Source organism: Leuresthes tenuis, unplaced genomic scaffold (genome assembly GCF_036924035.1).
Source record: "Leuresthes tenuis unplaced genomic scaffold, fLeuTen1.0.hap1 SCAF_2, whole genome shotgun sequence".
Taxonomy (NCBI): Eukaryota; Metazoa; Chordata; class Actinopteri; order Atheriniformes; family Atherinopsidae; genus Leuresthes; species Leuresthes tenuis.
Genome location: NW_027325356.1, coordinates 24,844,705 through 24,869,157, shown reverse-complemented (window position 1 = coordinate 24,869,157; position 24,453 = coordinate 24,844,705). Strand labels below are relative to the sequence as shown.

At 41.0% G+C, this 24,453-nt stretch overlaps 1 protein-coding gene across 4 annotated transcripts in view; it reads right to left on the bottom strand.

The window, feature by feature from the left end:
- Positions 1-350: 350 nt before the first annotated feature.
- Positions 351-24,453, bottom strand: part of pcdh17 (protocadherin 17) — a 57,732-nt gene continuing 33,629 nt past the window's right edge. For all 4 annotated transcript variants that reach the window (XM_072380791.1, XM_072380792.1, XM_072380789.1 and 1 more), the window contains exon 5: positions 351-5,106. In XM_072380791.1, coding sequence (XP_072236892.1) covers positions 4,409-5,106 — 698 coding nt within the window. In that variant the 3' untranslated portion in view covers positions 351-4,408. The remainder of the gene's footprint in view (positions 5,107-24,453) is intronic.

Here is a 24,453-nt window from a genome sequence, read left to right as displayed (position 1 = left end):
AACTAATGTGATGAATGGAGAATCATAAGCCCAAAGCAAGTGTGTTTTTTCCTGTGTGTGTGACTGCGCGTGTGTGTGTGTGTGCACACTCAGGCTGGATGTGCTTGCACATGTGCATTTAATTGCTACTGAAAATATTTTGCAACTCATTTTTATCTTTTGCGAAAGTTAGCTGGCACTCGGAAAGTAAACAATGCAATCCTATTTGACAAGGAAAATTTGGTCGTGTAGATGCTTGAGGGAACAGAAGTATTGAGTGTGTATGGTTATCTCTTGGGAGGAGCGATATTAAATCAGAGCCATGACTAACCATTCCTCAACCAACTCATACAAGGACAACAGCAAACAGTATTAGTAATTGCTTTTTTATTTGATCTTTTGATTTTTTTTTTCAGATAGATCACAATGAACACAGCCTTTAGACAATAGCAGTTGAAATAATCCATACAAATGAATGTCTCTGGTCTTTTCACCAGCTGCCCATTGTAGCGTGGAGCCCTATGCTATCAGTGTGGGCCTGGGGATGAGGGGACAACACTGACAAACACAGGGTGCTTGTTTTAACTAACCAAAAAGGCATATTGTTTCTATGTGTGTGTGAAGCAGTGACTGTCTGAGTCTGTGTGCACTTGCATCAGTGTGAGTAATAGACCAGAGGTGGTTAGCCACATTCAACAAGGCCCTTTTCTAATCACTTGGTAAAACCAACAGTCTCAAGTGGGCAAAAATATCCCACTCTAGGCTGGAGTAATGCAGTGCCAACGGTGTATGATGCCAGAGTATAATTAGACAGTAACGAGAGGCCTCACATTATGCTCCATCTCTAAACTTCTGAGGCCAAAACTATGTGTTGGCCTCAACAGCAACGTCTGCTCTATTAAACAGCAAATAGCCTGAGAAAGGGGCCATGGCTTTAGAGAATTCCTTCTTTCCACTGGACGCAGCTCATTTCCTTACCCTCAGTTTGTGAGTGTGCAGACGGTGGCCTGGCCCAGGGAACACCATTAGAGGGGACAGGACTTTGAATTGTGACAGTGACCGTTTGCGGCAGCCAGGCTTGGAGGAAAATGACTAAATCCTGGGATAACCTCTGCACTTTATTTTTGGTAATTAATGGCAAAATAAAGGAGAGACCACAGCGATAGAGGTTTAATTTGAGTTGGATTTAAATATATGGGAAAAATAAACGGAGGAATAAAATAATTGTTTTGTAAAACAATGAGGGCATGAGAGGGAATCAAGCACACACACACTCAGACACACACCAATGTAGAGCATGCCTGTTGTAGCATGAACACTGGGGAAAATGAAATAAAAAGAAAATAAACCATGAAGACAAGTGTGGAAGACTCACATTTGTCTCGGTAGTGTTTTGCCCTCTCTTTCAGCCTTTATTTTCAGGGGTTATGAATTTAAATGGAAGGCAGTGTGCTGCTGAAGTGCCTTGGTGTTTTTGTGAGTGTGTGCAACGACATTCCTGTTAGGATCAAAGCTGCAGCGCACTTCGAGCAGCATATTTCAACTGTTTGTACTGTTGTGTGTGATGTGAATGTGAGGTTTGCTTGATTCATGTAGATATTTGAGATATAATGGGGGAAAAAAAAAATCTCATTCAAAAAGAACCATAAATATTTTCCTCCTTCATCAAAACCTCCAAGCCACCTCTAAAAACAGCCTCTGTCATCTCTCAGGAAAAGAGCGAGGGTAAACCTAAACCAAATACTTTCCAGAAGAAAGAGAGGAGAAAAGGCAACAGTTACTTTGCCCCTCAGAGGCAAAGAAGCAAACAGTCGAAGATGAGAAAAATAAGCAAATGAACAGCAAACTATAAAAAAGAAGGCAAAAAGATACTGAACGAAAGATTGACAGGAAAATGTTGAAACATGCACCTCAACGAGAAAACAGAGGAAAGAACAGAATGTCTATAGGAACAAATGTGATAATATCTGCCAGTTCAGCCCTGTGTGGCAGCCGCATGGACGATAAGTCACTGTTCCCTCTTATGGCTGCGTGTTACATACATTTGGTGATTGTGGTCACATTTTCCAAAACACATCTAGTCTAGTAGCCTACTGTTCTGCGTATTCTATTGTTTATTAGAAAAATCACCTCCTGCTATTATTTCAGAGAGTGGCCGAAATGTGCCAAAATTTTCAAAAATAAATGTCTGTATATTTTTTCTTAAGAAAGCCTGGATGTGAAGACACTTGGTTATATAAACCATGTACCTAAACAGCTAAGACATCAAATCCAATGGATAGAATTTCTGATGCCAAGTTTCTCTGCAAAGTATGAGAATTCTAACATGTATTGAGAAGGAGTACATACATAAACAACACAGACTGCTGAGAAAGAACCTCTTTTGGTCCTTTATAGAAAATGCACATTCTGGTGGACCAGGGCTTTATAAGCAGTCACAAAGCTCCACAGATACAACAAGCTCTCTGCAGAGACAGTAAGGCAGTTTACGATCACCAAGGAAACCACTCCGCTTTCCATATGGCAGGTTTCTTTCTTTCTTTCTTTTTTTTTTTTTGTTTTTGGAAAGGAAGTAAAAACATAATGAACAGAAAATACCCAGACTAGTTATTGTTAAAGAAAATAGCTGCCCTGTAAAAATCTGCTCAGTAAAAATATTCAAACTGTTTTCTTGTGGTTGTTGCTTTTTGTTCTTGGTTTGAATTGTATTCCAGATCAGCTGGCTCATTAAGCTTTCAACAGTTATTGTATTTGATCCAGCTGGATATCAGGGTAAAAAGAGGCCACATCTCAAAAGCACTGAAGCCAGCCTGCAAAGATGCAGAGAAGAGATGAAGAAAAGAAAACACCAACAAAAACCCAAACTAAAGCAAACTCACAGAGTTCGACAGCTACTAAGGCAACTTTTGCCAAATACAATATAAGCCCATGTATATTGCAACACAACAATATATTAATTTAATAAAATACACAATATAGCTTTTGTACACATAACAATTTGGCTCAAATGCACAGAAATTGCAGTAAAATCAATAAAAATATGTCAGTTTTTTCATGTAAACACATCTAAATTGGATACATATACACATATAATGATATTATGTATAGTGATAATGTGAAGGGACATTTTCTTGTTTATTCATATTTTTGGATATTTGTCTTCAAAACAATGGCAGTGTCCTTTGCAGTTCTTTGAGTTAGTACCCCGCACTGGACCTTAACTCCAGGACACTCTTTGTTGAGATTCCTCATTTCTTTTTTTTTTTTTCTTATAAAATGTATAAATATTCTGTTAATATTTGGACACTATACATGGATTCATACATACAGTCATCTATATAATTATATAGATATAATTTTTTCACAGTTGAGGAAAAATGTCCCTTTTTATACAACTTGTGATTGCCTTAAGGCATAGTCACACACATGATAATTCACTGTACACAAGGGACTAAAAGCTGATGATGTACATGTATAAAGACAATTCCACGGATGGATTAATTGTGTGTAAGCATTCTTGTGTGTGTTTGTGTGTGGTGGGGCATCAGCGCATGTGAGTGCGTCAGCATATGTATCCGCAAAGTGTAGTGCACATGTGTGAAGTTGATGCGTGCAACTGCACTGCTCGGCAACATGAACATTTAAATAGAGGTGTGAGACAGACACAGCTTACACACGTAGCTACATATGACAGGTGAAACATGGTTACACTGGTAATAATTCTCCTTCAGTGAAGCACTAAAGCAGCTCCAACTCCAGGTCCATTACAATCCCCTGCAAACACCGCCATGATTAACCAATCTCTTCTGATACAAGTCCGGTCTGTCACACGCAGAACACCTACAGTATATTAAATTCATAAAAGATAAGCTTGTATTGTGTATTTTGGCCTTTCACTGGCCCACACAAATCAGCGTTTTTCTCTGTTTCCGCATCGATTGTCGTGTCTGACCATAAGTAGTCCTTTTTTTGTTCAATTTCAATGTCCATCACACACAACAAAAAAATCCACCTACACACGCTTAAGAATGCAGGATTTCACGAGAGACCATGAACAACACATATATGAGCTGGTGGGCACTTAGATAAGAGCTTGCAAGGTGTCAGAGGGATAAGCCTCTGCAGTTTGCTTAGGAATAAAAAAAAAAAAAGAAAGAAAAGAAAAGTTTATAAATTCAGAAGAAGTCAGACGTCAGTTCCTATTTGTTGGAAGGAGTCTTAACATCAAAACTGGTGCCACATGTCTGGCATGTTTGTCTGTCCAGTGTTGGTACTTTTCTACAACAGATACAGTGAAAAGAGCCCCAGTCATAAGAGCCATTTAACCTTTTCAAATTGTTTTGGTAACAGTTTTGTCATGAGAGTTTTTGGAATTGCATCCTATTCCTGTCTCTAATTTCCGATTTCTCTTTGTTCCAGTCCTTCTGTGTCACTTTCTGAGTGTGCCAGTGGCCTCACTTCCTCTGCAGTCCTGCAAAAGTTTGTCGATATCCCTCACCACCTGGTCAGCGTCCATTCCTTCGCGGTTTGCGTCTGGCTCCACCTGCTCCAGGACACACTCCATTTCACCTGCTGCCTCCTGACTGATCCTGGAGCGAGCTTCTGCGAGCACCTTGGCCACGGGGTCTGAGGAGGGCAAGGACGGGTAGATCCCCTGGTCTCTGGTTTGTTTGGTTGGTGACAGGTACTGACCATTAGGAGGCCCGTAGTGGCCAGAGCAGGAAGCAGGGGGAGGTATGCCCTCTGCCCCATCAGCTGGGCTTTTGACCGAGGAGCAGGGAGACATAGTGGAGCAGCCCTTGGTAGGGCTGCTAGAAGCTGAGGGTACCTCTTGGAGTAGTGGGCTGAGAGCACGTTTCGCTTTCAAGTAGGGCTTGACGTTGGCAACCAGGATGGTGTGGTCACGCCTTTCTTTGCCAAAGGTACAGAATGTTTTCTTGCCATTGGGGTTGACAGTTTCATAGGTCTCTGTCTCAGGAACAGTCTCCATCCCGGCTGGCACAAACATATTGTTGCGGTAGTCAATGCCCTCCGCCTGGTTTCCACCGGCAGTGAACTGAGGCATCCAGCAGCGGTCAGAATGACCCAGTACTCTGCACTCTTCTGTACAATTCAGACAGTCCTCATCTGCAAAAGAAAAAGAGGAAAGGGGGTGGATGGAGGAAAAGGGTTATTCACGTCAGTTGTGTGCATAAAATAGAGTAAAGCCACACAATGTAAGGGTAATTGAATCATATTTCCATTATAAAGCTGAACTGAAGTGTATAAAGAGTTGGAGCTTTAAGCTAGGAAAGAAGCAAAGCCTTAAAAATAATGTGAAAAAGTAACAGCCTGCTGAGGATGTCCTATTCTTAACACATACAAAAATATGCACATGTGCACACACACATGTACACAGCTTTCCAAGGGGACTGGGGGACACCTGCTTGCATTTTTCAGAGCTCTGATCAAGGGGATGGCAGAGCATACAGAAAGATGGGGAGGGAGCGAGAGAAAAACAACAACGGTTGAGGTTTGGCAAAGGCATAGTGCCGTTATCATAAATTCATGTCAGTGGGCTTTGAAGCCCTCCCCAGATAGAGAGGCGATGCCAAATGGCTTGTGCTTCTTTCCCATGTGTTTGTGCCTATTTATTTGTGCACGCCTTGTTGTTGTCGTGTGTGCGCACATGTGTGTATGAGAGCCTGTGTTCTCTTCTTTCATCTCTATTCAGAGGGATGCACACTGGCTGATTATGGAAGTATTCATGCCTGTGTCAAATGGTTCCAGAACTTGGTTAAAAAAATCATAATAACACAAAAAAAAGAAGCTTATTTACCGCTCTTGAAAGTGAGGAGAAAAAAATGTGGGGCAAAAAGAAAAGAGAGAGAGAGAGAAAAAAGAAAAGTATCTGTTGCCCGATAAATGGATCTATTTTCCTCCGGATGGGTGGGACGAAATCAAGAGAGGATACACATAAAGACATGATTTTAATTGCTGTGACTATAAGAATGAAAGCACTGCAACTAGTTTCTTTCTTCTCATCCTCATCAATACATCTGACAGTAGAGAATGTCCTCCCCAAAAACAAACCTGTGGATCATTTGCTCATGCAGGCAATAATGATCTTTAATGACATTATAAGAATGCATGACCTCTGCTGGGCATCAGTGCCGCTGCATGTGAAGTGTGAAACTTCAAAATTAAAATTTTTGTTGAGTACAAACAATCTATTTTAGCTGTGATGTTCTTCAGCTTTAACCAAGAAGTTTTGATTTCAAACCATAAGCAAGCAATTTTTTGGCTAAACCCAACCAGGAAGTCGGGTTTGGTTGTTTTGACTGGGGGACTCGGACAGTGAATGCAAATAAAAGACAATTACATCACTTTGACCGAGAAGATATTAAAGCAATGACTGCACTATATTTCAAATTCCTTGGAGCAATGCAAAATATGATAGTAAAAAAGTAGTTCTAGTCAAAAAGGTTTGATTTCTGTTTGATTCTGTTACCTGTTGGTAGATCAGGACTCCAACAACAAACACATTGTTGCATCCGTATGTCACTTCTTTCACCTCTCCTGCTGAATACCAATGATAACTTTTAATACTTGTCATCCAAATGTGCAATCGAGGCACATTTTAAATCAGTGAACTGTAACAAGCCTTAACAAGCTTGTTGTGGTTTCAGAGAAAAATCTGAAGGTGTCATTTTGGGGGATTTTTATAACAGGAAGCTTCAAGCTGTTTTCTTCCACCTTGTTTTTAAGGCAACTTTTAATGGAGTTAGAATGAGGCTATTCAGAGTGGTACATTTCCACTACTATGCTCAACTAAATATGAGAGGACAACATTACTGTTAGAAGCTGTAAAGCTACCCCATCAATTCCATTATGTAATGCATGAACCTCTACAGAACGGTGAGAGTGCTGCTTTAAAGACCACAAACTTAGGACTAACACAATCTTTCGTTGATGCGAATGAGCAGGCAGAGTGGATGTGCTTGAGTGCACTTGGCTTGGCTGTCTTTGCTGTGTTGCAGGTCAGCAGCCTAGATTCCTGAGAGACTGCCCTCCTAAGCTGTAGAGATGAGCTTAACACTTCACAAATATCTGAAGAAGCCAAACTGCGTTGGCTAGGAGAGCCTGACATTTCCCATGTCGAGGCAGTCATCTGAAGAGGAAATAAGGTGAGCTGGAAAGCAGAGGCAAGACCAATATGAAACGGACAACATTTAAATGGTGTAGGGGCGAGGTAATGCATCTGCACACAGAGAGGCATCTGTGTATGTGTGAGCAAAAGTGGTTTGAGATTTGAGTAAGAAAACATGTACAATACGTCAAACCGCAAAGATCGATGATTTAGTCAAAAGACTGCACACAAAAAATAGAAACCCGGCTACAATTTCCAACCTGAACTCACTATTACTGTAATCCATCACTCAGGCTCAAAATACAGAGACGATGTCCAACCATGCTAACTGTACCAGCTGACAATTACCACCACTCACAAACCCAGCTTACACAAATTTAATACGCAAACAATTAACTGCTCTCAAAGGCAATTGTCCATTTACATGTGCATATTAAAGAATAAATAATCCATGCAGACATATTTCCCTCTATTTAGTTGGAGGAAACCTCAGATAGATTATTCATGTGTCTGCTGCACGTACAACCTTGAGGCATTCTCCTCATATCTATGGCTAACAATATGACATATGAGAGCAGGGGTGACATTCATCTCCCTCTCTGTTTCTTTGCTGTGGCTCTACCATCTCTCTGGGCTGGGTAGCACAGGCCTTCACCAAGGACACATTTGCCTAAGATGATTTGGCTACCAGACGGATGCTCTGTCTCTCCCTGTTTCAGTTTCTCTCACCACTGCGTATAGTCAGAGATGAATTACCTTAATAGATAAACTAAAACATGCAATCATTTGTCATAATTTGATTCAACTCTTGGCCAATGATCCGGTGCAGTACAATGTTAAATCAGACTAATAATCTGCACAATTATCTTTAATGCATAGCAAATCATTGATGAAAAGAATCTCATGGTCATCTTAGCTTCTTTGTTTGAGTGTTTCTGGATTCTATGTTTAAAACAACTTAAAAGTTTTGGTGAGGGGAGTCTTCTGGTCATTTCTTATTCTCTTTACTCACACAGAGCGCAGCTGCTGTCTGAGTAACAAACCATAAAAACAACACTGCATGTGCAACGAGCTCACATGTGCTGCTCATTCCTCTCTGCCAGTGACTGTGCAGAGTAGCAGCAGAGAGGTGCTTCGCTACATTTGTCATAGAGCGTTGTTCTTTCTTTTTTTTTTTTTTTTTTAAAACTTAGCTTAGACTAAGCTGCTAAGTTGGCAACAGTGAGCCAACTGAAGCGTGACGTTCACTGTTCATTGTTGAGTTAGAGGGACATCAAACAGGCAAACCAAGATGGTAAATATTTAAAGATTTTTAAAAAGCAATATCCAACATTCAAAACCAAATATCTATTTCGGAAAAAACAAAATCCAAATAGCGAAATGCTAGGTTGGGTCCATCACTTTAGATCCTCTTTTTGCTGCCCAATCGACTTTGTGTTTTTTATATCTATTCTTGAGCTGAAATTCTGTAAAGCTGAAATCTCAAGCTATAATATACACAAATAATTTTCATCTTTCAGTTTTCACTCATTGTGGAAGGTGAAATATTTGGCAATAATATTATATGGCTAGAAAATGTGTCTTTTAACTTTACATCCAAGCTTTGAAAATTACATCACACCTTAAAACATTAGCAGTTATCAAAACTTCTCAGAGATCAGACACACAAGAAGAGGCAAGAAGAGGCCTCTCCTTTAAGAAGAATGTCAGTGAAACTTCGATAAGATTGAGGGATCAGGACTCAAGAACAGATGCTTCTATCACTGCAGCTTTGAAGACACTTGACCCGAATCTCTGATTGAAATCTAGTATTACACCTCCAGTGTCAACAATAAGGCTTAATTAAACTCCACAGACTCTTGAGCACTTCTGGATGCTTTCTTAAATGCGATCAGCATGAGCTATCTTACTACCTCCGGCAGGGTTAATTGCCTCGCTTTAGGGCAGATTTTCAAGACTGGGTAACAATGCCTCAGATAGGCAGTAGGACATCTTTGAGCAATAGTAAAAAGACACAAAGTGTCAAAGGAATCTTTACCAATTCAGAGAGTAATCTAATTTTGCTACACTGCAAAAAAAGAGTGAGCCTAAGTAAATAATCACGGTTTGCTGTAGTTCTCAACATTAAATATTGCTGTGCCTTGTAAAAAAAAAACAGCGTGAAATAGTTCAGTGACAATAAATGAAGTATTACTTACTAAGTACTTAGTCCCAACATATTTAAAAGGAAGCAGATCTTGCAGAATAAATTATGAGCAAGCTGAATAAATCATTGAATAAATCAGTGTCAATTTCTCCTTAAAAGCAGAGCAGAGCATCTAAAACAATGTCTGCACAATGTTTTACCAAGACAGGATCGCAAGGACACAGCTAAGAATGGCCTCTAAGGTACAGAGAAACTGTATGTGTCGGAAGCCATGATGGCGAATGTTCATCTAGCCACTCACCAATAAAACAATACAAAAACGACAAAACATTTTCCGAAGGAGATTTACAACTCATCTGCTCTTGGTTGATCGAGCCAATCTCGGGGGCTTAAAGCACTCAGTCTTTGTTGTGTGTTTATGGTGGATTTACCAACATGAAAAAAAGAAAACATTCTAACAATTCTTGATGAGCACCAAGCCATAACAGATTGGCAAGAAAAAAACACAAAGAAATGAGGAAAAAATGTCAAGATGGAATAAAAAAATCATTCAGTAGTCCAACGTTAATCATCTTTTTTCCATCCAGAATAAGTTGTTAGAAAATTAACACTTAACACTGTAAATGGAGGCTAGCTAGACCACATGACATCGTGTGTAAGTGGATGGAAAGGTCCAGCGCTGACCAAAACCAGCAAGCAGCTGGTCATATTTATTGAAATTACGAGCTGTTTTCTTTCTGTCTTGCTTTTGCAGGGTGAAGGTTGACCCTGTCTGGTGTGTGCATTGAAACCTGTAAGTGAAAAAGTGCTCTTGTGTATCTGTGTGCGTCATAAAGCATGGTGTGATTTCCCTAAACAGTCTTTTCTCCCTCCTGACGCCTGCCCCTCTGGCCCTTACATGCCCATCCCTCCTCGCTTTATTACCCAGCCCTGTGATTAATGTCCTGCTGTCACATGCTGTGGTTCCCAAGGAGGGAGGGATGAGCCATAAGAGAGCTGTACTCACAGGCTAATGCTACAAAACAACAGAAGTATAGTTGAACACTGGGCAAACCCATGCAAAGGTAAAATGGTACCCAAGTTAGAAAATGAGGTAAAAGCTCAAAACGGATAACAGTGGTGGCGAACCATCTCACCATGATGCACACCTGGGTAGTCATTAGACAGCTCTGTGAGCTCCTAAAGAAGCCTTTGAGGCCGGAGATGATCTGAGATAATGTGTGTGAGTACTGAGGTTGTGCTGAGCTGAATATCCCCCAACTCACCCAAGGTGGACAGGAGGAGTGGCAGCTGATGAATTGAGCAGAGCATCTGTGACAGACCATGACTGCACCTGTTCACCTGAGGGAGCTCACAGTGTGTGTTTATGTGCACATGAGTGTGTGTGCATTCTTTTTGTTTTTAATCTTCTCTCCTACTGCTATCTGGCCCAGCTGATCCCCCACCCTCCTTGTTTTTTTTCTCTCAGCCAATCAGGTTAACAAAATATTTGAACTGCACACATGAGAGAGTCTCCACTTTGACTGAACCAAATGTTTATATCATAATATCTTGTGACTTGTCAGGTAGCCACGCTTTTTCACACTTTGGAAAGCTGTGAAAAGACTAAGCATCAGAAACGGAATATTTCCCTTCTAAAGAGCTCATATTTACTGTCGTATTATGGTCGGGTTTATTTTAGAGGATGCTTAGAATAAGTTTACATTCTTTTGTGTAAAAAAAACCAAACAGACAATGATTTTTTTTACTGTACAGAAGCACTCTGTTTTCACACTTGCGTTATTTTAAAGCCCCCTCCCATAAAGTCCCAATCCACTTTGTTCTTCAGCTAATTGGTAAGAAATTGTAAAACACAAGACAGCTGCTCCTCCTCTTCTTGAGGTGTGCCAAACTCGCAACTGGATAGAAATTATGCAAATGTATTTTAAGACATCATTCAGTAAAGCAAGAAAAGCCTGAACTCCAAATGTGAATATATGTATATATATAAATTAGAATTTGGTTAATTGTTGCATAAGGAGGACATAATTGTTGAGTTCCTGCATGAGATTTAAAAGCAGAGCTGTGTTGAGTAAGATGGCTGTTCTTTACAGTTGAATAGTCAGTTTTGCCGGCATTGTTTGAAGAGGCTGCAATTAGATGGCATTACCATGAAACAGCTGTTTGCCGCACAGTTTGCTGTGGGACCTGGATTCTGTGCTGGTGTACTGCTCTGCTCGAACCAAAAAACAACAGTAAATTGAGCCCATGATGTGATTTAAAACGGTAATTTGGAGCACTGCAGTTCAAATGCAGCTTGTCCTCTCATTATTTAAACTCCTTTTAATAGGGCATCCAAGGTTTCACGTCCCATCAATTCTCAAACAATACACATTATTGATTAACATACAGTTATTCATCCAAAGTTTTGCTATCAGTGTAGCCGTGAGTTGAGGGTCTGGATTTGTTTTATTTTTTGGGCAGTAGTAGGCTTAGCTGAGTGAATGAGAAGTATATTTCTCTCCAGCAAAATAGATTTTATCGCAGTGGGAGGCAGGAGAATACCGATGCTTAGCAGGAACTGCTTGGCAGCAGCGGGTGCAGCAGCTGGAAATGCACAGGATGAATCAAGGGCACATATCTTAGGATCAAACACTTCCCCTCTTTAGGTATTTTCCCACAAACTGCAGGTCCCCCTCTGCAGCTAATGCCCTTAGTTGCAAAAAGAACACCCTGAGGAGAAAGTGTTTATGCATAGGAGAGAGAAGAACCAATACCTTGCAGGAGCATTAGTTCATATTCAAACAAAAACAAACACACGAAGCCTGATCGATGATGAGCGAGCATAGCTGTGTGCTGTGAGCGGAAGGAGGAGGGGTCTGTGGGTTATGGAGACAAGGGTCAACTGGGCAGCCAGGTTGATGTTCTCAAACAGTACTTTCCTGTTAACACAAAGCAGCAACAATGTCTCTAAAATGCTGGTTCTATAAGAACCGGGGCAGAACTGGACTGCATGGGTACTTGGACTTTCCCAGTGTCAGTATATCTGTAGTCTGAGGGAATATTAGTTATTTTTAAACAACCCTTCATGCACACATTTATTTAAAACAATAAAAGCTGTCCTTCTAATTCAGTATGATTTTACATGCTTTATACTTTCATTGCTGAGGCATCATCTCAATAATAAATGATTTCTACCAGCTATAACTGACTCTTTTTAACTGTGGGAAAAAGATCTCAACGCCTGCCCCCTTATTTGCTGACAGTCGGACCTGATACTGGAAAAAACCCAACAAACAAGTTCAACGGTAATGACCGGCCATGGGAAACCGATCCAAGGCCAAAATGTGCTGAGAACAGGTAAACTGATGTTTATCTGTAACCACATTTGTCCTGTGTTACAACATTCCAACTGCTGTTTGAGCAACCTACTCAGCCACCATCAGTTGATCTCTTTGAGATATTTTCATTGCATGAGATAGAAGAACAAAGCTGTGAAAAACAAACTGGAGAAGAAACTTTCTTTTTCATTGTGCATTCAGCAGCTCTTCACTCTCTTCACTGTTGACAGCAGTCAGAGGCACTCAATAAATATTGCAGGGTCAGTTGCGGGAGATCCTTCCTACAGCCAGTCAAAATACCTGAGCTTCTTTTCCAACCTGTGACTTAAGACCTTCTATAATTCACATTTCCTCTAGGTATGGATTGCTCTTTCTTTCACCCTTAAAGTGTTTTAATGGTGGAGCATTTGCAAGGAAGCAGCCACGGGCAAGCTATTAGATATAGATGTCTGAGAGCAACAATGCCTTACATCTTTCCTGCTGGCATCAAGCTATTTATACTAAGCAAACAGTTAGAAGCTCAAACACGGCATAAAATAAACACTCATGGTTTGGAAGTATATAATATTTGGGACCCTATGAATATGTTACCTTTGCTTATGGTGTACGAGTCAAAGGTTTGGACATAATTACCCATTCCCAATAAAGATAGATAGACAGACAGAGAGAAAGATTAAGCATTGTGGTGAACTTGAGGCAAATCTGTAAATATAGTCTCAATTGCTTTTGCCCTTTCATTCAATCCCAGACTTGTGTAATAATGTTGAGATCAGAGCTCTGTGGGCTCCTGTTGCAGGCTTCATTGTTCATCTCATTGCTATAGATAGTTCTCTTTGGCGCTGACTGTGCATTTGGGGGTCACTGTTATGGCGCAGATTGAATTTGGGAACAATTAGATGCTGACCTGATGGTAATGCACAGTTAAAAAAAGAAACATCGTGTTTAAAATTTCAAAAACTGCACAGCAGGGTAAATTACGTTTTGTTGTGTGTTCAGTGCTTTCACTGATGCATAGATAGACTTCAGAGGAACACATGCAAACAGAAACAAAGTAAGAATGTGATCCTACATGATACTGAAGCGAAAACTCGGTCCAAATGCTGAGTATAAAATGACGAGGAAAGCAAACGAAACAAGTCTGCTTCACAGTCTACTTTTACAAAGTGAATAGCTGTCTTAGCAAATAGGTACAAAGAGAGGCAGAAAGTCACTGGCTGGTGGTATCTTACTGCGTTTACCTGGAGAGAGACATGGAAAGTGGCACAAAGGCCGACAAGGAAACAAGGAGGGGACTTATTAGAAGATGAGGCGAGAAGCATGGTGAATCGGTGGCTAATCCTCCGTTTCCTCTAAGCCTGTGTAATTAGGACATGGGGGATTGCACCGTGGCAGAGGATGCTTCTGGACTGGCTTTTTTCCCCGCTCTCCTTTGTTTATTTCTTCCCCCTTCAGCCTGGGTTTGTGGCACTTTGTCATCCAAATATAGCATGCTTATGTGCTCTCTGTCTTCATTGTGTGTGCATCGCAGCTTGTTCACTCATAAGAAACACAAACAGACACAGCATGCTTGCACCATGTTTTATGTCTACTCACTACAACATACTGTGTACAGATGTGGGGAGAATGCACTCTCCATTGCTGCTTTGGTTGCCTCATGATGTGCTTAAATTATGTTTAGTCATATTTGTGGAAATAAGATGGGAAGTTTCAGTTAAACAGTGATTCTCCCTATCACACAAACAAACAAACACACTGTGTTTGAAGGATGCTGAAGAGCCTTAGGAAAAAGAGAGTCCACAATATGGCTCAGACATTAGATCACAGACCAGAGAGGCTGATCAGCATCCTTCTGCCTGTTAATAGCCTTAATCTACTTCCTTCCCCCAGTAGATGGCAAAGGAAGTTGCCTTGGCCCATTTAGAGAGACAGTGAGCTCAATAAATGAAGTAAGAAAGAGAGAGACAGAGGGAAAAAAAGGGAGGAGGCAGGGAATTTTTTTTAAAATTAAGCCGAGAAAATCTATGACTCACCAGCTCATTACGGAAATCCTGTTACTATCCAAGGAGAAAACGGGTTTAAAACAGCCTATTAAAGAAGGAATGAAGGGAAACCTTTTGTTGCTAATTCAGTGAGGGCTGACTTCTGAAGCACTTCACTCCACCAAATTCTTACATTTTAATCATCCTACATTAATAACGTTTCCAAAACTTTAAAACTGAGGGACCGTTTCTTAGACTGACCAGATTCAGTGCACGGAGCAAGGCAAAGCGTGGATGTTTTCTATACACAAGCCATATATTCATAGGATCCACTACACATTCATTTCTGTCACATGTATGGAATAAAATCACTTTTATTCTATTGTTTCCCTCTCTCTGTCGCTCTTTTTCAAACAAAGGGATGTGAACAACTCAGGGTGTCATTGGCTTTGTGCAAGTAATCATTCTCATGTGTACTGCTTTAGCAGGATTAGGCAAAGTGCTTCAGATTCTCTCTCTCAACAGAGCCCTCACTGCAATATAGCATAATGAATACAGCATGCAGTAGAACAGAACTGTCCTTTTGAGTTCTGTGGTTTCAAATTTCCTTGACCAATTCTGCACAAGGGTTGTGCGCTGAATGAAGCTCTGCTCTGACTGAAAGGTTGCAATGGAAAAACTGGATATTTAATGTATATTTGACAGCTCAACTCCACTAGCTATACTTTTGCTTTAGTGTCTGAAATAGCTCAAACTCAATAAAGAGCCAGTAGGTAGATGATACTTTCTGAGAAGACTGACAATCAAGCCTAATGGAATCTAAGTGCAAATTAAACAAAAACAAAAAAGAAGCATTTGAACTGATTGAATTGATGGTGCTATAGATCTTTTATAATTTGGAAATCAAAATTGCAGAAAAAAAATAATGAATAAAAAAAATCTTACTGCAATTCTCCGTGAGAAGCGTAGCTTTTCGGATGGTAAGATTAGGGTGGTTAGGGTGTCACTTATTTCTGCACGGATAAAGTTCTGCATGGTGGGATAACAACAGAATTTTTCTTCTCAATAAGATTTATAGAAATCTGTTGTTTACCTCGCCTGCATTACATCCTGCATCAAACTAGCAGCATCAATACCTCTGTGGAAATATTTTGACTTCAGGCACGTACCTGATATGACTTCAAACAGCCTAATCTGACAGACCAATTCTGCTTACTAGTGTGTGCAATATATTAGAATTTTTCTACTAATTTAGACTCAACAGAGCATTTGAAGTCAGACATTTTCACTGCGTACAATATCTCTGCATTAAGAAAGTTCTTTTTAAATATTTCAAAAATACGCAGAATTTGGTTATGGCTGACACCATCGTCAATGCACAACATGCACTGAAGTTATTTCACTTCATGTCCTACATGACACGGACGCGGACAAGTAGCATCATGATCTACTGTGATAAAATGGGGATTTCTTTTTTTGCCAAACTGCCTGCTAAACAGTGTGATAGAGCTGCCAAAAGAGGAAGCTGAGCTCCACCTCTACAGCATGCCACCACTCTACTCTAAATTCATCTTCCTGCACATGTTCTCATGAGACTAATAAGTACAATGAGAAAAATGTACACTTTAGCATGAAGGCATTTGATCAATCGTGCCAATGCGCAACAGTCTAACTCCCCTAAGGATATTGGCGGGTGTTGAACAGAGGCTAAGTGGAAAGGTGGAGCGAGGTGGGTTGAGTCGATGGTGTTGGCTTTCTCAGCCCCGGGGCCTAACACATTTAGAGAGCTAACTGACACACTTTAGATGTAATAGCCACAGTGAGCTCTGCCAGCCTTTGCTCTGCTGCACCACATCCTCCTCCTATCGCCGTCTGTCTGCTACTACAATATCTCCCACCATGCAAACCTGAAGAACAGGCCTAGGATTTCAGCAGCATTGTTTTAGCATTGATGTTCCTCTGTGCCCCAGCCAAATGGGTGTTTGCCGTCTAGACACTGGTTGCTTATGTCTCTGTGTGGATAAATTGGCGCACGCAGTAACACTATCACTCATTTGTTTATAAGTATGATTAGATTAAAAGAAACTGACGGAAATGCAATAACAGTCTATTAGTATAGCCGTCAGGGGGGATAATCATTTCAAATAGAAATGCGTTTTCCATCTCACTATCTAATTTATATTTTTCTTTGCCTCACCATCTGTTTCACTCCTGAGACTGGTGTGTTATGAGCACAGGGATTTAAAATAGGCTGGGTTCAAGTCCAGGCTCCGGCAATAAAACAGAAACAGATGGAAAAAAATATAGCAATAGGCACCTTTCAGACTCCGCTTCAGAGACAGAAAACCAAAAGGCTAGAGGACCCCAGCACTCTGCGACAAATGTATGCATTGAATTTGAAGGTGAGAAAAACAAGTCTCCTCAGTCCACGCTGCCCCATTCTATTCAGCAGTTTAAGATTAGGGTCAAAGATTAGAGGGCTTACACGAGATAAGAATGGGATTAAAAGAGATCAGAGATGTAAAATTACAGATCAGAGAACTGGTGAAAACACACCTGAATTGTAAACAAACTCATAACACAGCAGCCACCTGTCCTGCTGGACAGCACTGGCGTCATGGGGAGAACACAACAATGCATTCCTGACGAGGAAAAGGCAAGTGAAGCCGCATCCCATATTCCAGAGAGGGATTCAGCACACATCAAAGGCTGCCTCTGCAGCGTGTATGTTAGATTTGGGATTAATGGACTCCAGAGGGGCCTGGACACACACTAACACACACACACACACACACATACGCATGCACACACATAGAAAATCCACCACCACAACTCTGCCTGATAAGATTCACAACCCAGCTAGCAAAGCACTGCAGTGCAGAGTGAGTATCTATCCCAGTAACTCTCCACAGAAGCCTCTCTACTGCAGTATGATACAGTGTAACAACAAGTCGTAAGTCAGTGAAAGCAGTTTGTGTAATTTCTTAACATTGCAGTGTAGGTCTAGGAAATCAGAGAACAAGATTTCTGTGGATATCATGCAGGTTTTTCCAGCCGTGTTTATTAGCTTGTTTGGACAAATACCAAAGCACATGCCCAGACACACAAGCAGGCCTGCATGCATACGTGCACAGACAACCGTAAGCTGCCTCCAAGCTCCAATGAGTTCATGCAAACTACATTATGCAAATACTAGTGGTGCGGCTCAGCTGCCCTGCGATGCATTTTGAGAAAACCACAGCAAACAGGGGGGAAACGCACTATGAATCTATTTCCTTTAATCTCGACAGACAGAAGGACAGCGTAATCCCAACTCTGACTCCCTTTCCACCCCAGCGCCCAGCTTCTCCTCATTACGCCACCCCCTTCTTGCATCCCATGCCCTCTGGGTTAAAACCACAGGTGCAGGCAAATGTAAACCACTGGGTGGAAAATGCTCGTTGACAGCGTTCTGGTGTGTTTGTGATTGGTCAGTGAACAATGAGGGAGTTTCCCGATTCACTTGTCGTGCTGATGGAACAGCTGGATGCCAACACCAGACACAGATCAGGGTGGGAAGAGATCATGTGGAACAACAGGGAATTTAAGACTAAAATGAGATTGAGTGGAGCTTAAGCTCACTGTCATTTCATAAACTCTGACTTGAAAAGAAAGGGAAAAAAAACAAAACAACAAACACAAGCGGAACTATGTCACAGTTATTTGGAAGAAATTTCTGTGCTTTGATCATGTGTCGCTCTGCAAAGGCTTTCCAAGTAAACAGGGTGTAGTTAATGAAACAGGATTTTAACACATAATTGCCAATTTATTCAAGTACGGCTGCATCAGCAAAGAAAGAGAAGAGCATTTTAATGTAAAAAGAAGTCTCATAGTTTGAATTTTGAGCTGTCCAAAAACAAAACAAAACAGTGGAGTAAAATTAGAGGTGGTTGATAAGCATAAAGACAAAGACCAGACCTTTGATCAAATCAAAGACAAGAGCTGTTTGGCCACAGTAACAGAAATTTGGTGCAGGTCACAGACAGCTTTTAGGGAGCAGAAATTCATACCAAGGCGCAGTGGAAATGTTCCGGTTTGGGGTTGCATCGCTGCCTCTGGGACTGGGCAGCTTGCAGTCACTGATTCAACTGTGAATTCTGCATCGTATCAAAGAGTGCTTGAAGATAATGCAAGGCCATCTGCCAGAAAGTTGAAATTGAAGTGGAAGTGGGTCTTTCAACAGTATAATGATCCTTTGCACACTAGCAAATCCACCAAGGAATGACTCAAAATGAAGAAATGGAGGTTATGGAAAAACCAAGTCGCATCCCAGCTTTGAATCCCACTGAAATGTTGCAGCAGCACATGCAAGCAAACCCTCACACATCTAGAAGCTGGTCGAATTTTACACAGGAGATGTGGCAAAATTTTCATTGAGCTAATATCAGGGACTGACGGACGGTTAAGGAAAAAACCTGAAAAGAAGTTGCCTCCACCAACTTTTTAGGTAGGAGGTTTACTCACTTTTTCCAAAGAGATCTATTAAAACTATTGATATTTTTGTTCAACAAATAACAAAAGAATCGCATATCCTCTGCTTTGCTTTGCATGTTAACCTTTATCTGTATGCGGTGTGTATCCAAACGATCCTGTCTTCGCATGTCAAAATAAGCATAAAGAACTCATACTGTATTATTTCCTGTTTTACATTCATTCAGAGTCATGTTTTACCATTTCAAAGCTGAGAGAAAATATAGCAGCAAGCACCTGTTGATCAAAAAATAAGGATTCTGATGTGGATGCCTGGATACAGCTACAGAAAGTCTATTTTCCCTTAGCTTACAGTAGGTGTACTAATCCAAAGGCTCACTCTGATATTGTCTCCCTTTTCTCTCTCGAGCACCAAACATGCTGGAAAGTACATGTGAGCACCAAAAAACACCATTATGAGCACGGCCCGACCAGCTCTCATCCACATGATCATCCTGAGCAGCATTATCACAATCTAGGGAACTAGATTATCCCCTGGCTCAAAACTTCATCCTCTTTGATCCTCACTTGGGAGTGGATGAGAGGCGGCGCAGGAAACCATTACCCAGATTTCCCACTTGTTAATCAAGACAGCTTTTGGTCACCTTCAGGGACAGATGGACAACTGTTTTCAAAGCATCGCCGCAGAATGGGCGCTTTGTTGTCAAATAAACTTCTTCCAGCAACAACAGCCCACTAATTCAGCTAAGATCCCGTAATACTCTCAGGACTGCATGTTTTCGACTGTGTTGTCGCTTAAAACATTCAGTTCAGAAAAAACAAGACGAAAAACAGAGAATTACTTTATTCTAAAATGATTGCCAATAATATGACACGAAAAACATCATCGCATCTGTAAGCAGCATGAATACGGTTGATTAAATTGGTAAGCTGCTCTTTTACAGACAAACCTATGTACCTGTTACACATCCATCTGTCTACCTCGCAATGATCTGCATTTCAATGCAGAGTGAGTTTCTGAACCTAAAGAGGAGGAGTAAAAACACCCCGCACACGGGAAGAAAATCCATCACACTTAGCTGTTTCACCACAAGCCCTCCAAATCTCCATAATAGATCTTTGTTGTGGTTTGGGGTGGAATGGTGAGGTCAGCTGTTAATTGGAAGTTGGTAATTACAGATGCATCTTAAGCTTGCTGACATTGTCCACAGGGCTTTGCAGACCCTCGCAACTAATTCACCACATAAACAACTACAACGTATGGAAAATGACACAACTCTGATTAATGCAAGCTGAAGCAGCAGAGAAAACTCCTCGTGTTAAGTCTACTCTGGTGGTGAACCTGTCTTTGAGCAACTGTAGGCATTGCATATTAGGCTTATAATACATTAAGTGGCTCGTATTTAGATATAGTGGATGAGAGTTTTTTCACACATTAAAGATAAGATTACCCTGTATTTGCCCCACTGTTAATCATTATATAGTTCAAATGTGTCATTCTTAAGCTCTTTTATCCTTCACCAGTAGCCATGAGAGCGTATTCCCCCTCTGTGGGGCTGCTTCTCACAGAAGGGAGGCAATGCAGGGACAATAGCAGCCACCCAATTAAAGCTGTGTTGGCCTCGCAATTCCTCAAGGTATTGCCATGTGACAGTTTAATTAACCAAGGCCGTTATCTTAATTTAGCAGGATCAAAAAGTAACAAACTGAGGTTATCGGGGAAAAACAGTCCCAGTCACTATTCTCACATACTCACGCTTTATATCTCTGCCAGTATGGGAAGGCTTCAGTGTCACATGTGCAACTGCGCCAGCATGGACTGGCACCTACAAAAATACCACAAATAACTATTCATGGGAAGAAAATACATCAGCACATATTTATTACCAATATCTGCAGGAGTTGGCCCTATTACAGTCTTTTGAGCAAAGCCTGTAGGTATGTCCCCTCCGACTGTGACTGGTCTCAGGCATATCTGAGTATGGTATGTGTCTTCTTTGACGGGCTTTTCTTTGGGATTTGTACTGGTGGCTTGTCGACTGTTGGGTGCCAGGCACCATGCTACTTAAACCAGCCTCCCATGGAGCCTGCCTGCTGTCCCGTCCATCTTCATCCATCCATCCGTCCATGCATCAATGAGCTCTTTTCTCTTGTCATCTGACACTATTTTTGAGGTTTTTCAATCCACTTCTGAAGCTGGATGCATTTCATGAATACAGAAACGCCAGTAACACAGCTATACACTCTTTCAAACATCCCCCTCTTTTTTCCTCCTCTGACATCTCTGATCATTCCATCCACTGTCATCTTATAAACCATATCCGCTGTCTTAGTTTTAGCATTTCCTCTTCTTCAAATACTCCATTATCTATAGCACTGCAGGCAGTGAATGAAAGGACATTACTAGTTATGGTTGAACAGAGAAGAAGTCGCGATGCCTTGGACAGGCCAGGGCCATTTGTCTCTAAGGTTCCTGATGCAGTGTAACATGGGGAAACAATGCCCCGGGGCACCAAAAATATTCAACCACATCATCCATGAAAATAACTCAGACAGATGGACCCTCCATTTGTATCTTGGTCGCTGAAAGTTGTGCTGAATTCACTGTCTAGGGAAATTTTTACCAGGAAGTTAATTTCCACATAATCAAAGCTGGGCAATTTCCTCACTTTGTGGCCGACTGCACAGAATTGATCAAGCAATCTGTCATTTGGTGTTATTGTAATTAATAATGTTATGCAATTCAATACAGAACAACTCAGCACAAAAAATCAACACATATCATATAAATCAAACCACGGGACTATGAGATCCAAATCTCACAAAAAATATGAATATGTCAGCTGATTGGGTCTGTCCCAACAAATCCATACAAAACCATGACAGAAACACAGCATGTTTATAGACGTTACCTCTGAGCTGAGACTTGGTTTGAACATAGTCAGACACAAAAATGATGCTGTGTACCAATCACTTTGCAAAGTCAAATGAGCCACTTAGGTAGAGGAAAAGAGGAATCCACCGTTTAGTCTGTCAATTACTGCAGAAGCTTTCCTGAAAATGACCGCAGCAATGTCTGCAGCGATATGTGTCTTGTGAGATAAGAAACAGAGTCACGTGGAAAAGAATTATCTCTGCAACCCCTCACCTTACCTCCTGCTGCACTGTTGCTAACTGGCTACAGAGTGAGCACATGGAAACTTGAAACGGATGTGAGTTTGTCCTATGTAATACACCGCTGCTGCGGTGGTTCATTTGATATCCTGCTTTTAGGAGTAAAGTTAAAGTGTAACATAATCATCAGCCCAATGTGGAAAATTCTTGGAGTGTCATTCCATGAAAGAAAAGTGTTCTACCGCAAACAAAAACATCTAAAAACAAAAATATAAGAGAAAAAAAAAACCTATGCAGCATAAGCGCAGATCAGAATATTCATTTGGTCTGAATTCTTTTAATTTTTTCTTCATGACTTTATCATTAACCTCATCCTAAATATTTGTTTTCTATTTAACGCATAGAAAAATGGCATTTGTTCCTCACTGAGCTACACCTGCAGATTCTGCAGTGCTACTTCACTACTTTGTCATTCTGTGCATTCACAAAGCACTTAGCATTACCCGAAGGTGCTGCTACAGGTCACAGACTCTGACGGGTCACAGAGCCACTTGTATGTTGAGCAGCGTCGTTCTCCTGATGATGTCGAAAGGTCCTTGATGAAGGGCAAGGGACTTGTCATCCTTTTACTTGCTACAAATTTTATACTTTGGTAAAAAATTAATCTACACTATGGAACATTTATATTCAGGCAGTTCAACATCGTTAGTGAGTCAGTCTTTAAACGAGGCCACAGAGCTTAACAGCTTTTATTTTACTAAAGTGAAAATCTATCCCAACTTAAAGCTGAAATGGAAAGACAAAAGGCTGTGAATGGTGGCTCTGCTTTGAGTGTCACAGTGTTGGTAGAAATCTAAAATGGCTGTAAAGCTCAAATTCTCTCATTGTATGCCAATAAAATACTGCTTACCGTGGTCGGTATTATTCAACCAGGTCATTTATTATCAATTGAGTTTACTGTTTGGCGATCCGTAGAGGAGCCAAACAAGTCGCTCGGTGTTCATCAGCAGTAAGTATTTGGTGTTTTGTTTGGTTAAAATTTTGATTTATTCTTATTTTGAAACCAACACAAAGAAAGGAGCACTGAAAGGAGCAAGGCCACGTGAAGATGGGGAAAAAAATAGGGAGGAAGTAAAAGAGGCTATCAAAGCATATGTAAAAGAGTGTGGTTCGTGTCTAGAATTACATCTGACGTGCACACACACACGCACACACACACACACATGCACACGTACACACATGCACACATACACACATGCACACAAACATGTACACAAATGCCCGGCTGTCCATGGACAGAGGACAGATGGCTCTGGAGTGGCTCTGATCCAGGGAGTGACGATGTTCTGTATCATTATAATCTGCGCTGTAGTATCCTCCCTACTGCTGTGCAGGACAACATGTTTCACCCACTGAGAGCAGACACTGGAACAATTCTTCTGCTGTTACTCAACACACACTCCTCGAGAGGTCCAGTGACAACAAACTAACTCTTGTTGTGACTGCTCCTTTGATGAACTCTTGGAAAGTTGGGGGAATATGGGTCATTTCACGCCAAGTATTTCAAATTTCTCTTTGATCCAATACTTTCTTGATGCAGAAAAGACAAAAAGACACTATGAATGTAACACAGTGGGTGTTCTAGCACTCACCCCTCCAGCCTGGCTCACCAGAGTTTTAGCTGTCATTCTGTCCGTTTATCTGACAGACACGGAAAGAGCACCGGGCCGATTGTCCATTACGCTTTTTTGTTGTCTTCAGTGAAGCCTCACTGGGTACTATTCATACGCTGAAAAACTGCAGCACAGCATCTCCACTCTCTGAATCAATTCCCAGAGCTTCTATCTTTAAAATATCTCTGCATCTAAAGTTGAGATAACATCCTAATGGTTTGTGCTGGATTCACCACATTAACAATGTTTGCAGTAAGAGGTTAATTCCTTAAAAAAAAACTAAAAAAAAAAAAAAAAACAGTAAGCTGCACTGCCACAGGGTTCAGCCACACCATGTTAATTAATTTCACTTGTAGCACAGACAATACATCTCCGAGCTCGTTGATCATGTGATTACAGAGAACAACTGGGAGCAGAAACGTGTCTGTGATGATGGCACTGATAAACACACTGGATTGTCTCTCCTGCTGTTCTTTAGTGGGAATATACTGTATGTCTGTGTAGAAACAAGTTTGGCAGGTCCCCTCCGCCCCCCTCTTTTTTTCAGTCAACTCAGCAGAGTGAAACCATACACTGTGGATGATAATGTAGGTTACTAGTGTGTTTACGGTAAGCAAGCTTGTGTGCATGTATAAACTGTAAA